The sequence below is a fragment of the Pungitius pungitius genome, chromosome 21 (genome assembly GCF_949316345.1).
Source record: "Pungitius pungitius chromosome 21, fPunPun2.1, whole genome shotgun sequence".
NCBI lineage: Eukaryota > Metazoa > Chordata > Actinopteri > Perciformes > Gasterosteidae > Pungitius > Pungitius pungitius.
The window spans coordinates 6,813,167-6,831,240 of NC_084920.1; the positions used below are offsets into that span (position 1 = coordinate 6,813,167).

At 43.7% G+C, this 18,074-nt stretch overlaps 1 protein-coding gene across 18 annotated transcripts in view; it reads left to right on the plus strand.

The window, feature by feature from the left end:
• Nucleotides 1-295: 295 nt before the first annotated feature.
• The window catches only part of nrxn1a (neurexin 1a), a 50,433-nt gene continuing 32,654 nt past the window's right edge, over nucleotides 296-18,074 (plus strand). For 4 of the 18 annotated variants that reach the window (XM_037463926.2, XM_037463930.2, XM_037463929.2 and 1 more), the window contains exons 1-5: nucleotides 297-521; nucleotides 1,641-3,088; nucleotides 7,967-7,984; nucleotides 8,721-8,750; nucleotides 9,736-9,747. In XM_037463926.2, the coding sequence (XP_037319823.1) occupies nucleotides 2,356-3,088; nucleotides 7,967-7,984; nucleotides 8,721-8,750; nucleotides 9,736-9,747 (793 nt within the window). In that variant the 5' untranslated portion in view covers nucleotides 297-521; nucleotides 1,641-2,355. Of the gene's footprint in view, nucleotides 522-1,640; nucleotides 3,089-7,966; nucleotides 7,985-8,720; nucleotides 8,751-9,735; nucleotides 9,748-18,074 lie in introns of all 18 variants that reach the window. The other 14 variants (XM_037463934.2, XM_037463942.2, XM_037463943.2 and 11 more) reach the window with 7 other exon arrangements.

Below are 18,074 nucleotides of genomic sequence, written 5' to 3' on the forward strand. Positions count from 1 at the left end.
CTCCTGTCGCACGAGAGAGGTAAGAGCCATCATCATCATCATTCGGATCTACCTCGGTTTTTGCCTTATTTCTACCTCCGGTAATTACGTTTACGATGAGTGTGCGCTGTCCGAGGTGCTGCAGCAGTGCGCGGCCCCGCCCACCCCCCTCTCTCTTTCTCTCACTCTAGCTCTCTCACACACGCGCGCGCACTCACGCACACACACTCTTTTTGTCTCCTCTCTTGCGCGATCACGTGACTTGCCGAGTCTCGCGTAGAGCATCAGACTGCACCTATTCCTCCTCAAGAGGACGGGGGAGAGAGAGAGAGAGAGAGAGAGAGAGAGAGAGACCGAGAGCGCAATCGCACCTTGTCGCCTGGAGGCGAGCCTGTGATAATTTTGTCCCTGTCCGGTAGACCGGTTCTATCTACCACCAGGCGCACAGGTGCTTTCCCCTTTGAGATTCCCCTCAGATGGGAAGGGGAAATCGATGAGTTGCGCGCCGCACTGTTGCAGTGGAACCCCGAGATGTGCGTGAGGTAAGTCGGTTTCCCAGCTTATTGTATGCTCGCAAAGAGAGGAACCCGCCGTCGGGTTGGTATTGTGTGTTATTATTATCATTATCATTTTTATTAATAGGTCTAGGGCGTCACATCACCGATACCGGGTTCCGATCAAAACAGCAACCGTGTAAAAGAAAAGAATAAAAAACGGAATACCGGGGTACCGCTTAGCTAAGCTGTAGTTTAGTGCCAAGGTGCAGGTGACGAGACTGGACTCCCGCTGTGGTGAAGTAATGAGCGCCGTGTTTAGAAAAAAATGAAGGGAGGGTATGGCCGCAAATCGAAAATCGATATTTCAACCGCATTCATTCATCCCATCCATCGATAACCGTGATGTCGGCGCTTTCCACCTTTCACAGTTTCGCGGAGAACAAAACTGCCTCATTTGAATATACCGTAAATACCGTGGAGCATTTTCATTTTCAGCCACTTTCAATGCAGAGGTGTTCAGTGTTTAGAAATGAGCTCGGATTCCGTCGATTCGATGAAGCCAGCCAGGCGGTTTGAGTCATCCGCCGCAGCGCATTGCTACTGCCGCTCTTTGTGATGTTAGTTGACACAAGGTGGCCACCATCAACCGTTATTCATTATTTTATGTTTAAAAAAGAAAAGAAAAGGAAGAAAATAATCTCTTTTTGAATACTAGTAAGTGCCAGATTTGATTTAAAAGATATGTGCTTCATGAGGTTGAGGCAATCGCAGGTATTCCACCATCTAACATCTCTTGCGGCATGATGGGAGATCTGCTCAGTGCTGGTTTGTGCACGTGTATGCCAATGTGCCTGCACTGGAACAGGAATTAAAAAAAGATCCAGATTTTGTTAATTGTCTTGATTTGGGTTATATATTATATGTGTATTGTGATAATTTGATGTCTCCATTTGAGTGAGAGCATAAAATGCATGAGAGATAGTAATTTGAGAACAATAGCGGACTCCGGCTGATTTTATGCTGTGTGTGTTCGTGCGCGTGTGCGCGAGAGAGAGCTTGTGCATCAGTGTTTACATGTGTGTGTGTGTGTGTGTGTGTGTGTGTGTGTGTGTGTGTGTGTGTGTGTGACCCTCGTTGATTGTGCCGTCTCTTGTCTCTCTGTAGGTCGCTGGAGAGAGTGATGACGTGGCAGTGAAAGACACACACACCTCACTCTTGCATGCACACACATACACATACGTTGCCCACACACACTTTAGGTCTTACCCCACAAAGACAGAGAGGAGGAGGGGGAGACAATTCTGCTATGACGGTGTCATTTTTCTCCATTACCAATGTGTGAGCCACACCGACCCACACAGTCATACTCCGTGGGGAGTTGCCTTCATGGGGGATAAGGCCCTATCTGGGACACAGAGATGGAGTTCACATCCTATTCATCACTTATCTAACACTCACACAGATGTGCACACCGATACACACACCTGGAATCTCGTATGTCAGAAGTAAAGAATGAAAGACTGAAAGACTGAATAGAGAGCAGCCGAACACATCAGAGAAGACACAAGCGAGAGGCCGAGGAAAAAGAAGATTCCTCGAGCGTGCACAAAGGAGGGAGGGAACGCCTGCCTGACCCCCACTCTTTCCCCTCTGGAGCTGTGTCGCGTAGGAGCCTCGAATTGTTAAGAGCACTGCCAAGAAAAGCAGGGCGCACCTGACACACAAAGAGAAGGCTTCTTCTTCAAAGTGGCCCAACAGTTGTCACCATGAGCTGTAGGCTGGAGGGAAAACCCCAGCTCTAGCCTCCGTCTCCTCCAGTGTGTGTGTGTGTGTGTGTGTGTGTCTGTGTGTGTGTGTGAGTGTGAGAGCGAGTGTGTGTATGACTGTGATGGCGGTGTGCGTTTGGGTGGCAGCCCCCTTGCTCTTCTTGGGGCTGTGCCTGTGCAGTGCGGGGGGCCAGGCCCAAGGGGAGGTCCTGGAGTTTGGCGGCGTGTCCAGCCAGTGGGGGCGGTTCCCGGTGTGGAACGCCTGCTGCGAAAGCGTGCTGAGCTTCAGCCTGCGGACTCACAGCCAAGAGGGCCTGCTGCTCTACCTGGACGACGAGGGGTTCTGCGACTTCCTGGAGCTGCTGCTTCTCCACGGCCACCTCCGCTTGCGCTTTTCCATCTTCTGCGCAGAGCCGGCGGAGCTGCAATCAGGCGTGGCGGTCAGCGACGGCCACTGGCACGCGGTGCGTGTCAAGCGGGACTGGAGAAACACCTCGTTGGAGGTCGACGGGCGACTGGAGGGATGGGCGGAAGTGAAGAGCAAGAGGAGAGACATGACAGTGTTCAGCCACACCTACATGGGCGGGGTGACACCAGAGCTCCACTCCTCGCCCTTGCGACTCACATCCCCTTCGGTTCGGGAACAACCCGCCTTCCGTGGCTGGATCACGGCGGTGAGCGTCAACGGCTCACTGGCGACGCTGGAGAGCTCAGAGGGCGTCACGGTAACAGCTGGCTGTGGTCCGGATCACCAGTGCCAGAACGGAGGGGTGTGCAGCGTGGTCAACGGCCAGGCCGCCTGCGACTGCGCCGACACTGGTTTCCAAGGCAACGACTGCAGCGAAGGTAAGCCCCAGAATCATGCTGACCCATCATATACATCTCATTCCTTACAGATGCACACATATAAAAAAAACTTACTTTTGGGGATCCGTATCTCTAAATTACCATAAACCTCAAACACCTGCAGACATCTAATTTTTATTCACAGCTTCCTTGAATTGATGGTTATGCAACAGCAGCATCAACAAACATTGCGAGACATGCATCCAGATTGCTTTTGATATAGATTTTTTTATAGCTGCCAATGGCTCCCAATTTTGGATGTACCTCCTAAACAAAGGAAGCTCAGCCCTGTCTACAAGTGCAGTTTAGCTGAGCTGGAGAGATTTTAATTCTAAATTCCTGAAATTGACTGTCAACTTCTCCTGGCTGGCAGCTTTGAAGACCTGATGGGCACAGTTGGTGTATGTGTGGCAAAACATAACAATATAGATCCTGTATGGATGTGTTTTTTGGCTCGTGTTGAGTGACATTAATTGGAATTAGTAAGAGGCTTGAAATCAGTGGTTGTCACATGGGAGACACCTGGCTGCCTGTGTTAATGGATTGGCATTGATTCTAAATGGCCTTCACAAGTACAATACATAGGGTGCAGAAATGCAGTGTTTACAGTCCATTTCCTGCCATTCATTTAATCAGCTTGCAGCCTCTTAAGATGCTCAGTTTTTGAGTGAGTGAGTGAGTGGGTGAGCGTGCTTATGTCAAGTATAAAGTGTGTGTTATTTTACTATTACAGTGTTCTTATTGCATTAAAAGCAGAAAAGAGTGTCCTGTCAGTGGTATGAAGAACCGTGAAAATAAACAGACTGACATGAGAATAAATATGTCATCTTATAGAGGCAAAATAAAGACACCTTAATAGGGTCAAACAAGCCTTTGGTAAATTCAAGTGCCAATATACAGGCAACTGTAATGCCGGACATTACAAAGGCAAAGCAGCTGCTTAATGAACCCAGCTACCTTGTTCTGGCCGGTAATGTAAAATGCGCTCACTCCCCGCTGCTTAGTTGCGTGTGTCATCAGATTTGCCTCAGTTCATCCCAGATCAAATCTGCACTTAATCAATAGTGCTTAAAACTCCTGTGTGTGTTTATCCATTTTCTATTTTTCAATGCCAAAGATCCCTTCCAGCGTTGCCTCAGTGATTGATATTTTGATGACGCAAATGCATCGCCCATAAATGGCAGAGTGGCCTTGCCATGGCACCCTTTGTCACCTACTTGACCTCACACCTCACCAGACACTGCTGTCGGCTACACACTTCCCTTTACCCCCCACCACCACCATATCACACTATAGCATTAGTGGCCAGTGAGATTGCCTAGGTTGCCATGGAGACAGGACTAATAGGGAGACCTCATGCCAGGAATGTTTTCTCCGTCCTTGCTCTTCCAACCTTCCCCACACCTAATTCCTCAGCTCATTGCTGGGCGCAGCGGACTCAGCTCGCACTGACTTAAGGGATTGTGTCTGTCGGGCTGCTCTTCTGTATTTACATGTTTGAAGGGATGAGTGTGTGTGTTTGTATGTTTAGGCATCCATAAGGCGATAATGGTCTTTGTTTTCTAAGCAGGTAGAAAAGGTAGCTGAGGCTTTCCGCTCAGTAGTGCTGAAATGAGTTGTTGATTGACAAGGAAAGAAGTAATGCATTAGGCATAGCTTCAATCATTTGTCAATTCATCAAAGAGTTCTTTGAGAGAAATATCTCATGCACAAATGCCAAATATTTGCTCGCTTCAGCTCCTCAAATGTGAGAATTTAATTATTTTGTCATCACCGTGTATGATGGTAAAGTGAATCGTTATCCATAGTTTAAGTTTAAAGTGTGAGGATTGGCCGCTTTTCTGTGTTTTGTATAATTTTATATAAAGCAACTTTGGGTTTTGAACTGTTGGTCAGACCAGAGAGCGAGTTGAAGACCTCACTTTGTACTCTGGGAATTGGCGAGTAACATTCAATCATTTTTAGGATATTTCATAGACAAAAAAAATTCAATTGATGAATCTGAAGGATGAAAACCTTTGTTTGCAGCCCTGCCTCTCCCCTCTGCAGGCGCTGTGTGTCCATACATTGACGAGGTGACAGGTGAAGTTATATGATCCCCTCTATGCAGCATCTGCGCTGAGAAATACCCGTGATCCGAGCCAGTCTGATCCGAGCCAGTCTGATCCACCCTGCGTTTTTTATTTCCACTGCTGCTTGTTGGTGCACATTGGGAGCCACAGGCAGCACTGACACACACAACCACACACACACACACACACATACACACACACAAATACTCAAACGCATGTAACACAAACATGCAAACACATGGAGCAAAATGTTCACTTGGCGTTCAGGCTCCACCATTAGTCACGTCACCACGAGGTACCGAACAGCAGTGCAGCTCTGCAGGCTAAATGAGAGGTGAAGACATTTTATGTAGAGGCTCTCACCAGACACAACACACTACCTGCTTTGGACCGGCACTCTGTCGCTCAACAAGAGGCTACTTATACAATTTAAGGGCCTAGATCACTCACATTTCAATTATAAGTGATACATATTGATGCTTGGTGGAATTATATATTTTTTTATCTTGACAATAGTGGCCGGTGTTAATAATAGTAGTCTCTTAAAATGGTTCCAGGTCAAAAGGACCTGAGGGGAACAGTGGTTTATTCAGTTGTAATAATTTCACTATCATGTGAAATAATAAAGCAGTAGAGAATAAATTCTGTTTATATTATTCATTGGCTTTTCAGTTTCAAATTTTATTTTAGGTAAAAATTGCAGCAGAGGTTTTTTCATGGCGAAGAGTGAGAGTATCTTAACGACCTGTTTCAAAAGGGTTCTTTTGTGTCTTACCTTCGGTTCACTGTTCCAGTCAACCAGCCGCTTTTCAGACAGAAATAAAGAGCAGCAAAACAAACTTAAATAGGGTTTCTGACGCCTGGTTCTTATCTCTGACCTCTCAATCACAGACCTCATTCTCAGAAATAGTTCAGACACACAAAGAGGTCTGGTGGGAGAATCGAGCAGATGATGCATTCTGTGTGGACGGCTTAAATTATTTGGAGTGTCGTGTTCTTTCTGACGAAGTGTTGGCTCCGTGGGTTATTTTTTTGACCACAGGATCAGCAGGTTGAGGTAATGTCCACGCGTCAATATCACTACTAGTGAGTAACCAACTTATGTATGAATGTTGTATGTTATTATAAATGACGCCTTGGAGAAGAGAATTGAAAGGTTGAATCTGAGAGGAATTAAGTGCATGGAAATGGAAGTGAGGAATAAAAGCTTAGTAAAAAAATTCCACTTTGAATGAAGAGAAAAATGTTAACAGCTACATCATCTAAAGGGTTGTGATTGAATTGATTGTACACAGTTGAACCATAACTGCCTCTTTAGAAATAGGCCCCATTTATGACCACATGAGTCCTGGATAGTGATTTTGTAAGATTCAGGCAGAGTTGATATTAAGGTTTACCGCTTACATGGTACCTTGGTATTATTTCGAACTCAGCAACCTTACTGAACCTGCATTATAAAGCTGTAAAATGAAATGATAAGCCTATGAATATTAGAAAAAGAAGAAGTGTTATGAATATTTAATACAGAATGAGTATGCTCTGGATGAAAAATGGATCTGTGTTGGAAACAACAAAATGAGTATTTTTACTGTGGCAGATTTAGTTTACGTAGACATTTACAATTACACAATATCTTCAAGGCTCCCTAATGATCCATCTTTATTCACACTTGTACTTTTGCAGATTTGTGACAAGCTCAGAAGGACTTAAAGTAATATAGTACCCTTATATACTGTAAGCGTCTCCTTTCTCCTCTAAAGAAAGACAGTATATTATCCCTTTCACACTAGTGTGAGGAAATGGCTTTTGCTCCAAAACACAACAATTTGTCAGTTTTGGATCAAACTAATTTGAGATTGAGTGAGGAGAGTTTGGGCAGTGCTATGCAAAAATGTAAATACTGTATAGGCCATTCTGCCCTCCAGTGAAGGCAGACTGAATCGGCTTGTTAGGCCTGACCTGGCTTGCATTGTCCTTGAGGGCGAATTTCTGCTAGCATGCTTATGCCTCCACCCGTTTCTGCCATGCTACTAGCACAAGGGCAGAGGCAAGGAAACACCCAGATGTGCACGCAGCTCAGAATACTTACACACGCCTGCACACATTCACGTGCAGACCAAAACACACCCACTCTGTCCTATTATTGAACCACGCATGTCCCTCATCTTCCTGCACTGCTAATCAATCCTGGCATACTTTAGATTTTCCTTCTAATTCACATTCATTTTACTGCTGTATTCAATGTAAGTGAATGTTTGCTCGACAATGTGTTTGTGAAGGACACAAAGAGTGAGACTGCGTGTTTCAGTGTGTGTGTGTGTGTGTGTGTGTGTGTGTGTGTGTGTGCGTCTGTTGCATGCTGTCTGTCGGGGTGTTCTGGGCAGGGGAAGCGGCTGCAAGGTAAGTTCTGGGTTAAACGGCTCTCCAATCCAAACACACAGGTAGGAAAGTATATTTTCGCCCACATCTCCTCCACAATCTACAAGTGTGGGTGGGTATGTGTGTGTGCCCTCATGTAATTGTACATGTACACATGTGGAGTCATACAGAGAGATTGTGCATTCATTTAAAATGCAGCTGTGTGCGTAAACAAATACATCCATAGACAAACCTCAGTTTTGGCTACCAGTCCAGCATGGTATCCATTGTGACGTTTGAGTGGACTTTGCATGTACAGTATGTTACCACGGTAACCTTGGACGGGTGTGCATGTACAGTAAGTAGCCATGGTAACCCGAGGGCTTGGCATGCATGTTAATGAATGTCTGTCTCTCTCTCTCCTCGCCTGGCCGCGACACCTTTCCAGAGCACAGCTACACTCCAGGTAGGTTGCACTTCTATCTATCCGTCTATCTATCTGTCTTTCTCTCACTTGCTTCTATGCCTGTGGTTAAGTTCCTCTTCCTTCTTTTCATTCAAACATCTCTTTCTTTGCCTTTCTTTTTGGTTCAGGTTTTTTTGTCGAGTGTATTTTTAATACATAACATTTCTTTAGCGCTTTAATCATCTTAATATCAAAATTTCTCCCCACTATCTCTCGATATCCTTTTCCTGCCCTGTCCTTTACATTCTGGCCTTTGTGTTCTCATAACATCGTCTATTTTAGAAATACACCTAAGGATAGACACCGTAAATGTGTGTTGGTCCGTGTGGGTATGTAGGGGTTGGTTGCTGACATCTGGTAAGTTGCACATCGTGTGCGATCATTTGAAGTGGCTTTGGCCTCAAGGTTATAAAGACATACTGTAGGCCCACACAAACACTGTACTGGCTGTGTGCAGACGTCTGTGTGCGTACCTGGTTGTGCGTAGGATCCCAGCCGAGGATGAGTAAGCAAGTTTTTTTAGACATTTTCAATAATTTAGAGGAGTCGTACACACACATGCAAACACACTTTTATACTGAAGACTGAAGCCTTCACCAGCATGTGATTGACTAACTTCCTGTATCACAAATAACATTTATGCACACCCACATGCATGCACGCACACACACACACACACACACTTCACACCCCATGATCCTTTGCTGTGCTGACTGTGCTCTTGTCTTCCTTTAAGGTCTGGCACACCTGATGATTGGCGACCAAGGTATGGCCTCATCTTACCTCACTTCCTGTTGTCTTCTGCTTTACCCCCCTTCACACCCCTCACACCTCCTCACCCCCCACATGCACACACACTCTCCCACTTCATCACCACCTGGTGCGGGAGGAAGTTGACTCTCTAGGCACTGAACTAAGGTCAGTCATCTTTTTTTTCTTTTTGGTAATTGAGATCTCTTGAAAACTGTCCCATTTGTTCCTGTCTAGAACTTCGGTTTAAATTTAAACTGAAATGGATGACAGTGGAACAATTGCTTAATGATAAATTAAATATGGCCTTACAATAATCTTTGGATTGATTTTTGAAGAGAGTGATGATGGGCCTAAGAGCAACTTCTGCTGGAACATTATAATCATGGCTGCTGATGTGGGAGGGGGTAATGGGAGGGTTTGGCATTCCTTGGCCGGGGTACATGGGGATGTGCTCAATGTCATGGAAATGGAGCAATGGGCCCAACTGACTCCACGGACGGTTTGAATTGGTCTATACTATTCCACTTCACTTCATTTCCTCTCATCTGAATGTAAGAGTGAGGGAATGGGAGAGTTCAATGTGTCCGTGCATGATGCATACCTATGTGTGCATTTGCGCTTTTACATCATGTTTGAATCGCTGACTGTGGCAGTTTTTTCACCTTCATCCGTTGCTTTTTATCGGCTTCCTGCATGCCATGCTGTCGCTGGTCACATGGGCTCTTGTTCATACATTGGCTAGCATGTGTGATTCTGATCAGAAGTTCCTGTGTCCGTGGGCGTTGCCACTATACCTCAACCCCCAAGTTGTTCAGTGTTTCTGATAACAGCCCCAAAATAAGTGTCCATGTTCTGACTTGGGCTCTTTTTCTGAAATTGTTCAATAATTAACAAAACTTACAATGCCACCTCTCTCTTCTTGCCCTCTTTCTCCCTTCGTCCTTCTTTGTTCCAACCCTCTTTCTCGCTGTTTGGGACACCAACCTCTGGGAATTTAGGAAAACTCAGAGGTACCCAATCCACCCCCTCCCTGATTCTTTATTTTTTGTATGTGTATGAGCGAGGGCCTGTTCCGGGTGGTTTTGAAGTTAAATGTATCGACAGACCATTCTGCTCTGAGTTCTCATTTTTGGCTGCCATTAAATTGGAATCTTTCATTTCTGCTAAGGTAAGCTGTTGATGCATGTGTGTGGGAGCGTGCTCATACTGAAGCGTACGTGCATATGTGCGAACGAATCGGCTCTGTGGTGCTTTTCAAAACCTGAAGGTAGGTGCTGCTGGATCGGTCGGCTCTGCATGACGCTGATGAATACACTGATTGACCCACTTCAAGACAGGCCTGACCGGGACAGGCTGATCTGCGTCTATTGTGCTCTTTGATTGGGTGAGAGAGGACATGATGGTGGCTGTTTCCCATTGCAACAGGGCCGCCGTGTATTCACTGAGTTGCGCTATTTAATAAGATGTTCATCCAAGCTTGAGGATAAAAATATCGTGAAAAGTGCACAAACGATGTCTGCATCCGGCTATCACACTGAGACAATTCTGAGTTCAATTCTGACAGGTATATGTGAGCATTTATGTTATGCTTTGATTGCTAAATAAGCTCCTAATGCTGAAGTTTCTGCCTAAAACCCCTGGCATGAATCATCCAGGTGGCAGGGAAAATTTAATTGCTTCATCTGGCTTATGCTCAACATTTTAAATCACCTACTTAAGGACTGACATGTATTAACATATGTTTCCAGCATTATTACACAATGTATTCAGCGTATTTGTGTATAGTGGACGGCCTCACCATGACAGATATTCAGATCGTGATAGACTGAATCTAGGACTCTGGCTGATTAATCTATTTTTTAAACCTTTGAAGTCTTTTTCCCAAACTGTACTCGTGGAGAAGCTGCATGTGTGTTTGTGCCAGTGTGTGTTTTTCGCTCTGCATACTGAGGAGTAAAGGCTGTCAAACGATGCAGACGAAGCCTAGCTTAGGTTAGCTCAGCGTAAAGAGGCTTTTTGAGGAGCCCGCAAAGCTGAAATGAGTTTCTTTGAGAGGGAGGACGGTGTGTGTGTGTCTGTGCGTTTGCGTGCGTGTGTGTGTTGAAGAAATTCAGAGAAAGAAGCAGTGCCTTTGAGAGAAGAGCTAAAGAAATGAATGATAGAGCGAGTGGAGAGGGAAAGAGGAAGCGAGGGGCAGATAAAGTGAGTCGTCTCCTCTTCTGTGATGTGGAGAAACTGCCTGTATCTGCAAAGGGACAGCGGTGCTCCCGTCTGCCCCCACACCCAGTCATTCTGCAAAGGGACATCAGTCCTGATGGGAAGCCCTGGACCTTTCCCCTCCTTCATAAAACATAGCTATCATTCTCCCTGGAAACGATACCTACAGATCACTAATCACTTTGAGTGGGTGAAAAATGCGTGAAATGTGGACGGAAGAAAGAAAAGAGGGAGCCAAATTGGATTTTCATAAGTATCAGGCAGCCAAAGGAAAAGGGGGAAATGGATTTTTTTTCTTTTTTTTGTAAAGTATCGAGCAGCAATAATCTGGTCGAAAAAGAAGATTTTGCCCTTTCTCTTCTTTCTGTCTGGCCAAGAATAGACCGTGAAGGGTCCTGGGTGAATGAGTGATTGTGCGTTCTGGAGGATTGAGGAACAGCTCTTGGACATAATTGGCAGCAATGCTCGTTTGTGATATTTATATGAGAATTTTAAACTGGGAGATGGGTTGTTCTTATAATAACAACTGATTGTCTGAATGTCCAAGTGTTCTCAATATCAATCCAACAATCTGTGCATGGCATATACAAGTGCTTAGCCTCGCTTGAAGTGACCTTTACACACGCACTTACGTTAACGGGTGGACTAACTGACACACACACACACACAATAACCTTTAGAGTGCCCGTTGAGTAGGTGAGGGAGTGTGTGTTCAGTGTAAATATGCATGAGTAAGGCTGCCTGCATATTTTTTGCGGTCAGTGGATGAAGGCAGGACAGAGAGCGAGGTGCGTGTGTGTGTTTGTGAATGCGTGAGTCTATGTTAAGGGGCGGTGGATCGTGAGTCATCACTTGTGACTCATAAAGCGTTGGCAATCAAAGCGGTTCATTTTGAAACATTGTCTCATGGCGCACACGCACACTTTGAAACACTCACATTCACATGTTGAGCGTCACACTCTTTTGTTTCGAGCCGCCTCGTTTTTGTTCTCACCCGGATATACACATGAGTGTGCTTAAGTCACAATAACACACACACACCCGGCGTCGTGCTGACTCCAGCATATGTGGGGTTGGGGCGCGGTAGCATGCGCCAAGACAATAGGAACCCGTCAGTAACAGCAAAGTACAGCATGTCTCCTACCTCTTACTCATCGTGATCGTACAGTTCTAATAATAAAGCACACATGGTGTGATTATTCTTAAATAATGTGCAGGCGCTGAAACAAATTTAGAAAAGAGATTTGCGTAATTTAAAGGATTGTTAATTATTATTATTGTTTATTATTGTAAATTTGTTCTCTCTTTTAGCTTGGAGGGCTCAATTAAGGTGTGGATTATTAGAAGAAATTCATCAACAAAAATTTAAATTGCAATTGTAATCTGCTCATTATTTTCGAGGACAATCATCTCATTATAAAAGTATAGAAACATGCCAGTTATAATTTCCAATTGTCCAACAGAAGTTGCCTTATCTTTGTGATTGTAGGTGTTCGGGTGCTCTTTCAAATTAATATTCTTCGTTGAATTATATGAATATTCCCCTTATAAAATAAAATTATTATAAAATGACAGCAGAATACAAATACACAAATGACACACATCCTTCAAAATACCCAAAGGAACTGCAACCCAGTTTCACATAGTTGTAAGTCATCTTGAAGTGAACACTGCAATAAACTGTTTATTTGTCAATAAAACATCTTTGTCACACATTAGGCAGCATAGTTGTAATACTTGCATAATTTAGCCATACGTGCCAGTGAGCAGTACTGAACACCACTTGGTGTTAAGAGGCACGTGTCTGGTGATTGGCTGCCTGCCCGTCTGACTGGCATGAATTTGACTGCTGATGACTTAAAAAAAGAAATTTCAAACTATGTTGGGCCCCCTCTGGCCGCCAGTAGAGATAAAGCAATTGCTACAAAGTTTTTACTGCATTTTTTTGGATATACTCTTTGCGCTAATGAGACTAAATCTAAATCTACTCTCGGCTACCAACAGCCATTAAAGTTCTGAACTGCAACACTCATTAATGCCAAACACCCGTGCAGCTCTTGTAATGAAAGCCACAGGAACACACAGCGAGCTCTACCCCTCACATTATCAGGGAGATGCACAGTTACACAACGCACTATGGGAAATGTGAAGCAATCCCAATAGTTAATGTATACATTTATGGGTAATTGTCTGCAATTACCATACCGTTAGCAAGTTTGCGCTAACATAGTGGCACATGCACCTCAACACTAATCAAAGCGAATGCGGCCTGTAATCGCCCTAAAAATAAAGACATTAAATAGACTCCCTATTTGCAGAGGATGAAGGGAAAAAAAAGATAGAGCGGAGATGGAGAATGGGGTGCGGGAGGAGAGGGTTGCGTAGTGTGTGTTGCATAGTGTAGAAAAGCGATGGTGAGGAAAGATAGGAGTACGTGTAACAAAGTGGGAAAGGAGAGGTGGAAAGAGAAGGTCGCAGGCGCCGAAGGAGACAGGAAGGGAGATAAGACTGCAGCGTTTCTCAGTAGGGGTGCTTCATCTCTCCTTGGGCTCCGTCGACTTGACACAGTCTCACATTAGCCAGGATGGTATTCATGAGTGCTGCAGATACCTCACGCTCACACACACACACAAACACACACACACACACACACACAGCCTTTTCAGAAAGAGAGACAAGGAAAACAAGTTTGTGCTCCAATTGTCTCCTATCTGTTCCAACTCCTTCCATTGTGTCTGTGAGAGTGTCGAGAGTAGTGGCCCAATTGGCGATTCACTCCAGTACCCCATCTGGCATTTGAAGTTCATTTCTTTTTGGTTTGCCAAAACGAGAACAAACACAAGAACAAGAATACACACACACACACACACACACGCATACTCGTTTACTTGTGGTGTTTCTCTGTAATAACTATGACAAGTGAAATGTCCACAACATTTGTTAAAAACATAATACACTACCATGTGTGTGTGTGTGGATTTACATGCATACAAATCTGTGTGAGCTTTACTATCTGTATGCACAAACGTGTTTGTCAGGGCTTTATCGCCTTCTCTAAGCATATGTGCCATAATGTATACATGTTCTTGTGTGCAAGCCTGTGTGTGTATGTGTGTGTGTCTAACGTTGATGAAACTGACTCTGATCTTATCCAGCATAAGACAGATACACTGTTCTGCCTGCAGTCATTGTCATGGAAACAAGATGGTTTCCCTGGGTACCAGAGAGAAGGCCGAATCCAACCTACAGACAGAGAGGGAGATAAGAAAATAGATAAAAGAAGCAAATAAGGACAAGAAATAAATGATTGAACATAGTGGCAGGGAGTGGGGCTGTTCATTGTTTTTTCCTGAAAATGAAATTATACAAAAATAAAGGGATTCAGAATGTAAGATGTTATTAAGTTATGTTCTATTTGTGTCCAAACAAAGTTCACTTAGAAAAAAACATATCTGCTCAAAAGCAATTATAGCTTTAATATATTTTAGTTACCAAGAAAGGCTTTTGTGTTGTAAGGACACCACAGTGAAACTGTAACAGACATTTTTCATAACTGTGTGTTTCTCTTGAAACAGAATATGAACTACCTTGATAATTGGTACCTTGATTGTCAATTTCAAGGAAAAAGGCAAAGAATGTAATAAATACAGCTGAAAATTAGCTGTTTTCTTTTCTAAATATTTCAACATTTAGAACATCTTTCCAGTGTTCTCAGAAAAAAAACAAAGCATTTGGGGACCTCACATTAGTTTCTGAGATATTTCTAATGGGCTATTTGACATTTTTTTCTCTATTTTTTTAGACAACACAATTAATGCATTAATTTAAAAATTAATTTAAAATTTAAAAATTAACCTTTAGATTAATAGAAAAATTAGATTAATAGAAAAATTGACAATTGGCAAGGGTGTTTCTTAAGTTGGAAATAAATGCCTTTCATTTTCTATAACAGCAACAAAACACAGAAGAAGAGGTCAGCGTTGCAGACGGCCAATCTGTCATTGGTGTCCTGACAGTAATATCCTCCCCTACAGTATTGCTCCCTTAGCTGTGATGTGATAGCCCAATCGCTTCAACGCCACAAGCTGTATATCACCGAATAGAGATGCAAGTCTTTAGTGAACTTGGCTGTGTGGATTTCCACACTTTAACTTAATTTAGAGACTATGCATATGTTAGCATGCATTTGCATACATTTCTCACGATGGTCATCTATCTGTTCAGTATGAGGGCACAGTTAATCCACCTGTCTTTTAATACGGAGAGATGCCTTCATGCTGGATGTTTGAGTTTATTGTGTGTGTGTGTGTGTTTGTGTGTGGGTGCGTGTGTGTGTGGACCGTCTGAGAGGAGCTGATAGCAGAAATGCATGGTGGGCTAAAAACGAGGTGCTGGGGAATTGCAATGTGCTATCTCCAGAATGACAGGGCTGCCATGATTGAGGCTTGCTACACTAGGATTTAGATACACCAGCATTTTTCTCTCCTTCGTCCTCTTTAGCCATCCATCCCTCGCTCTCCGCCACTCCCTTTCCTTGTCTCTCTTCCTACCCCTCTACCTCTTTCTCTACCATTTTGTGTCACCCATCTCAATGAGTGTCTTCGTCTCCCTTTTTTTATCCTTTTCCCTTTCAAAGTCCCCCTTGTGCATCTTTCCCTTTTTTCTCCCTGCATCTTTTCCACCCTGCTCCCTCTATCAGGTGCTAGCCTATAATGTAGGCTCCCCTGATGTGCTCCCAGCCTCCATCCGCCATTTTGATTCAGTACAGCTGTCCATGATAATGTACTGTTCACTCAATCACTCTTTCTTTCTCTCTCTCTCTCTCTCTCTTTCTATCTCGCCTTCCTTCTCCATTTCTTTTCCCCAAAACACACATGCACAAACACATTCACATTTCCTGAGCCCCTAACACAGGGTTGCCATGAAAATTATTAAATAGTTTTTGAAATGTTCAGGACGAAACCCATGAGAAGAAACAAAGCCATATGAGCCATACACACACACACAACCCTACCCATCTAAGTGATGTGTGTTTGATAGTCAGAGGGGTGGTAGGGTTCCTGCTGGTCCCAGTAGCAGCAACCACCGGATCACAGATTCACTTTCTCCTTTCTGCATCTTCACATGCTGCTTATTCATTACAGTACTAGTTTAATGATTGACTTCACATTATAATGTCAATCCTCCTCCATCTTTGTTTTTGGGCTGTGGTTATTTAGTTATTGCTTTCTTCTTTCCTTACTGGTTCTATGGACAATTTCCTGGTAATTCCTTCCTTTCATTTCCTTTCCTTTCCTCCTTGTATTTATATTTATATTATTATATTATATATATTTAATTTATTATATTATATATATGTAATTGATATTCCTTCCTTTTTTCCATTGCAATTATTATATTGTCTCAGTAAGATTTTCAGATGAGAATGCAACCAGATAAATCCATCAGTAAAACTCAAACTAAGTATACTTTTTGCTCAAAATTGCAAACAAATGACAGAAAATAATGCAAGAACCTGGATTATATCAAACAATATCTTTATTATTTTGGCATACTAACAGTCCAAAATCTTGTTCAATTGAGGAAAATATATCTATGAATCAAAACTCATATTTCAGATGCTTGAGTTGACAAATACCTAATGCTTGTGCTTTAGAATTGCCGGCCATTTGATGTTGACAGGTCATTCAGTCAATCTTTTAACCATTACCACGCTCAGACCTCCCACACAACTTCACAACCAGCAGATCTTAGAAGCTGTGATTATAAAGTCAGACAACCAACAAACACAATAAGTAGCTTTCAGATACCTGCCTAACAGGAAAGAACTTAGCTGGAGAGAATCCCTTGTCCTGAAATTAATTTAATCAACTAGTGTCATTAAGACGGAACATTTACAGTCAGAGATTTCCCTCACAACAATCGGCCCACTAGAAACAGAAGATAAAGACAAGGGCCATGTAAAACACAAGTTGATCGTACTTCAATCCTTCCAAAGAAAATTAGCTTGAGATTTCCTTTCTTTTCCTCCAACTTTTCTCTTCCCTTCCTCTGCATTCCTTCGCCGCCTTACTGGCCTGCTTTGATCGACACTGCTCTCCACAGGATGAAGTGTGACGTGTGGTGTGTGTGTCAGTGTCTGTCTCACTGTTTACGCTGAGCTAATACTGACTCACTCCATTAATCTGAGCTACAACACGAGCACTCCATCCGGCCCACCTGAGAGCGTGTGCGTTTCCGTGCATATGTTTGTGTGTGTGTATTAAGGTGTGTCCGCACGCCGAATACATGCATGCACGACATATGTTCTCCATTGTGTGTATGTGTACGCCTGTTGTTGCGGGCCAGAGCATCCAGATCGATGCAGATGCTTTATGTGCTCCTGTCTGGTCTAATGACACGCCTGTAAATTAGCAACAGAATGGCGGAGCAGCGCGCTGAAACCTAATGGCGCCTCCGTAAATCACCGGCAGAATGCTGCCGGACGGCTGCATGTGTTCTCATTGTGAACAGCTTGCCTCACCGCGCCGCCTTATCTACATCCGTCTATGTGTCCTATGTGTGTGTCACTGAGATTCTGTTAGCGTTTGTGGCTATTCTTTCTGTTTGTGCGTGTTTGTGTGTGTGTGTGTTTTTGTGCATCCCCCTCCTTCTCCTTGCTCTTGTTCCTCTCAGTAAAGACTAGCCCGAGGCCCTGAGTTGGTAATAGCTTTTCTGACAGCAATACACCAATATTTACAGAGACCAGCACCCACCCACACCCCTGCCACACATTTCATGCACACATAAAACCCCTATATATTTTTTTTGAGGCATGTATGCACACACACTCACATACTCTTAATTAACATGCTGGGAGGGAAGGCTTCGCACACTAGGGGGAACTCACACACATGCTGGCATACAACTTGTTGTTTCTCACTCTTATACTGGCATTCACAGATTTTTTTCCTGCAACAAAAGCAAAGCCACGATCACTCTTTAAATTGTGATATATTCTCACTTTTTCCTTCTCATTATTATGTTACATTCACTCAAGTGCGGCCAATTCCATTCCAGTGCTCTCCTCCCTGCCTCTCACTACCTTAATAACCTATTACACTTCAGTCTATTCATTACC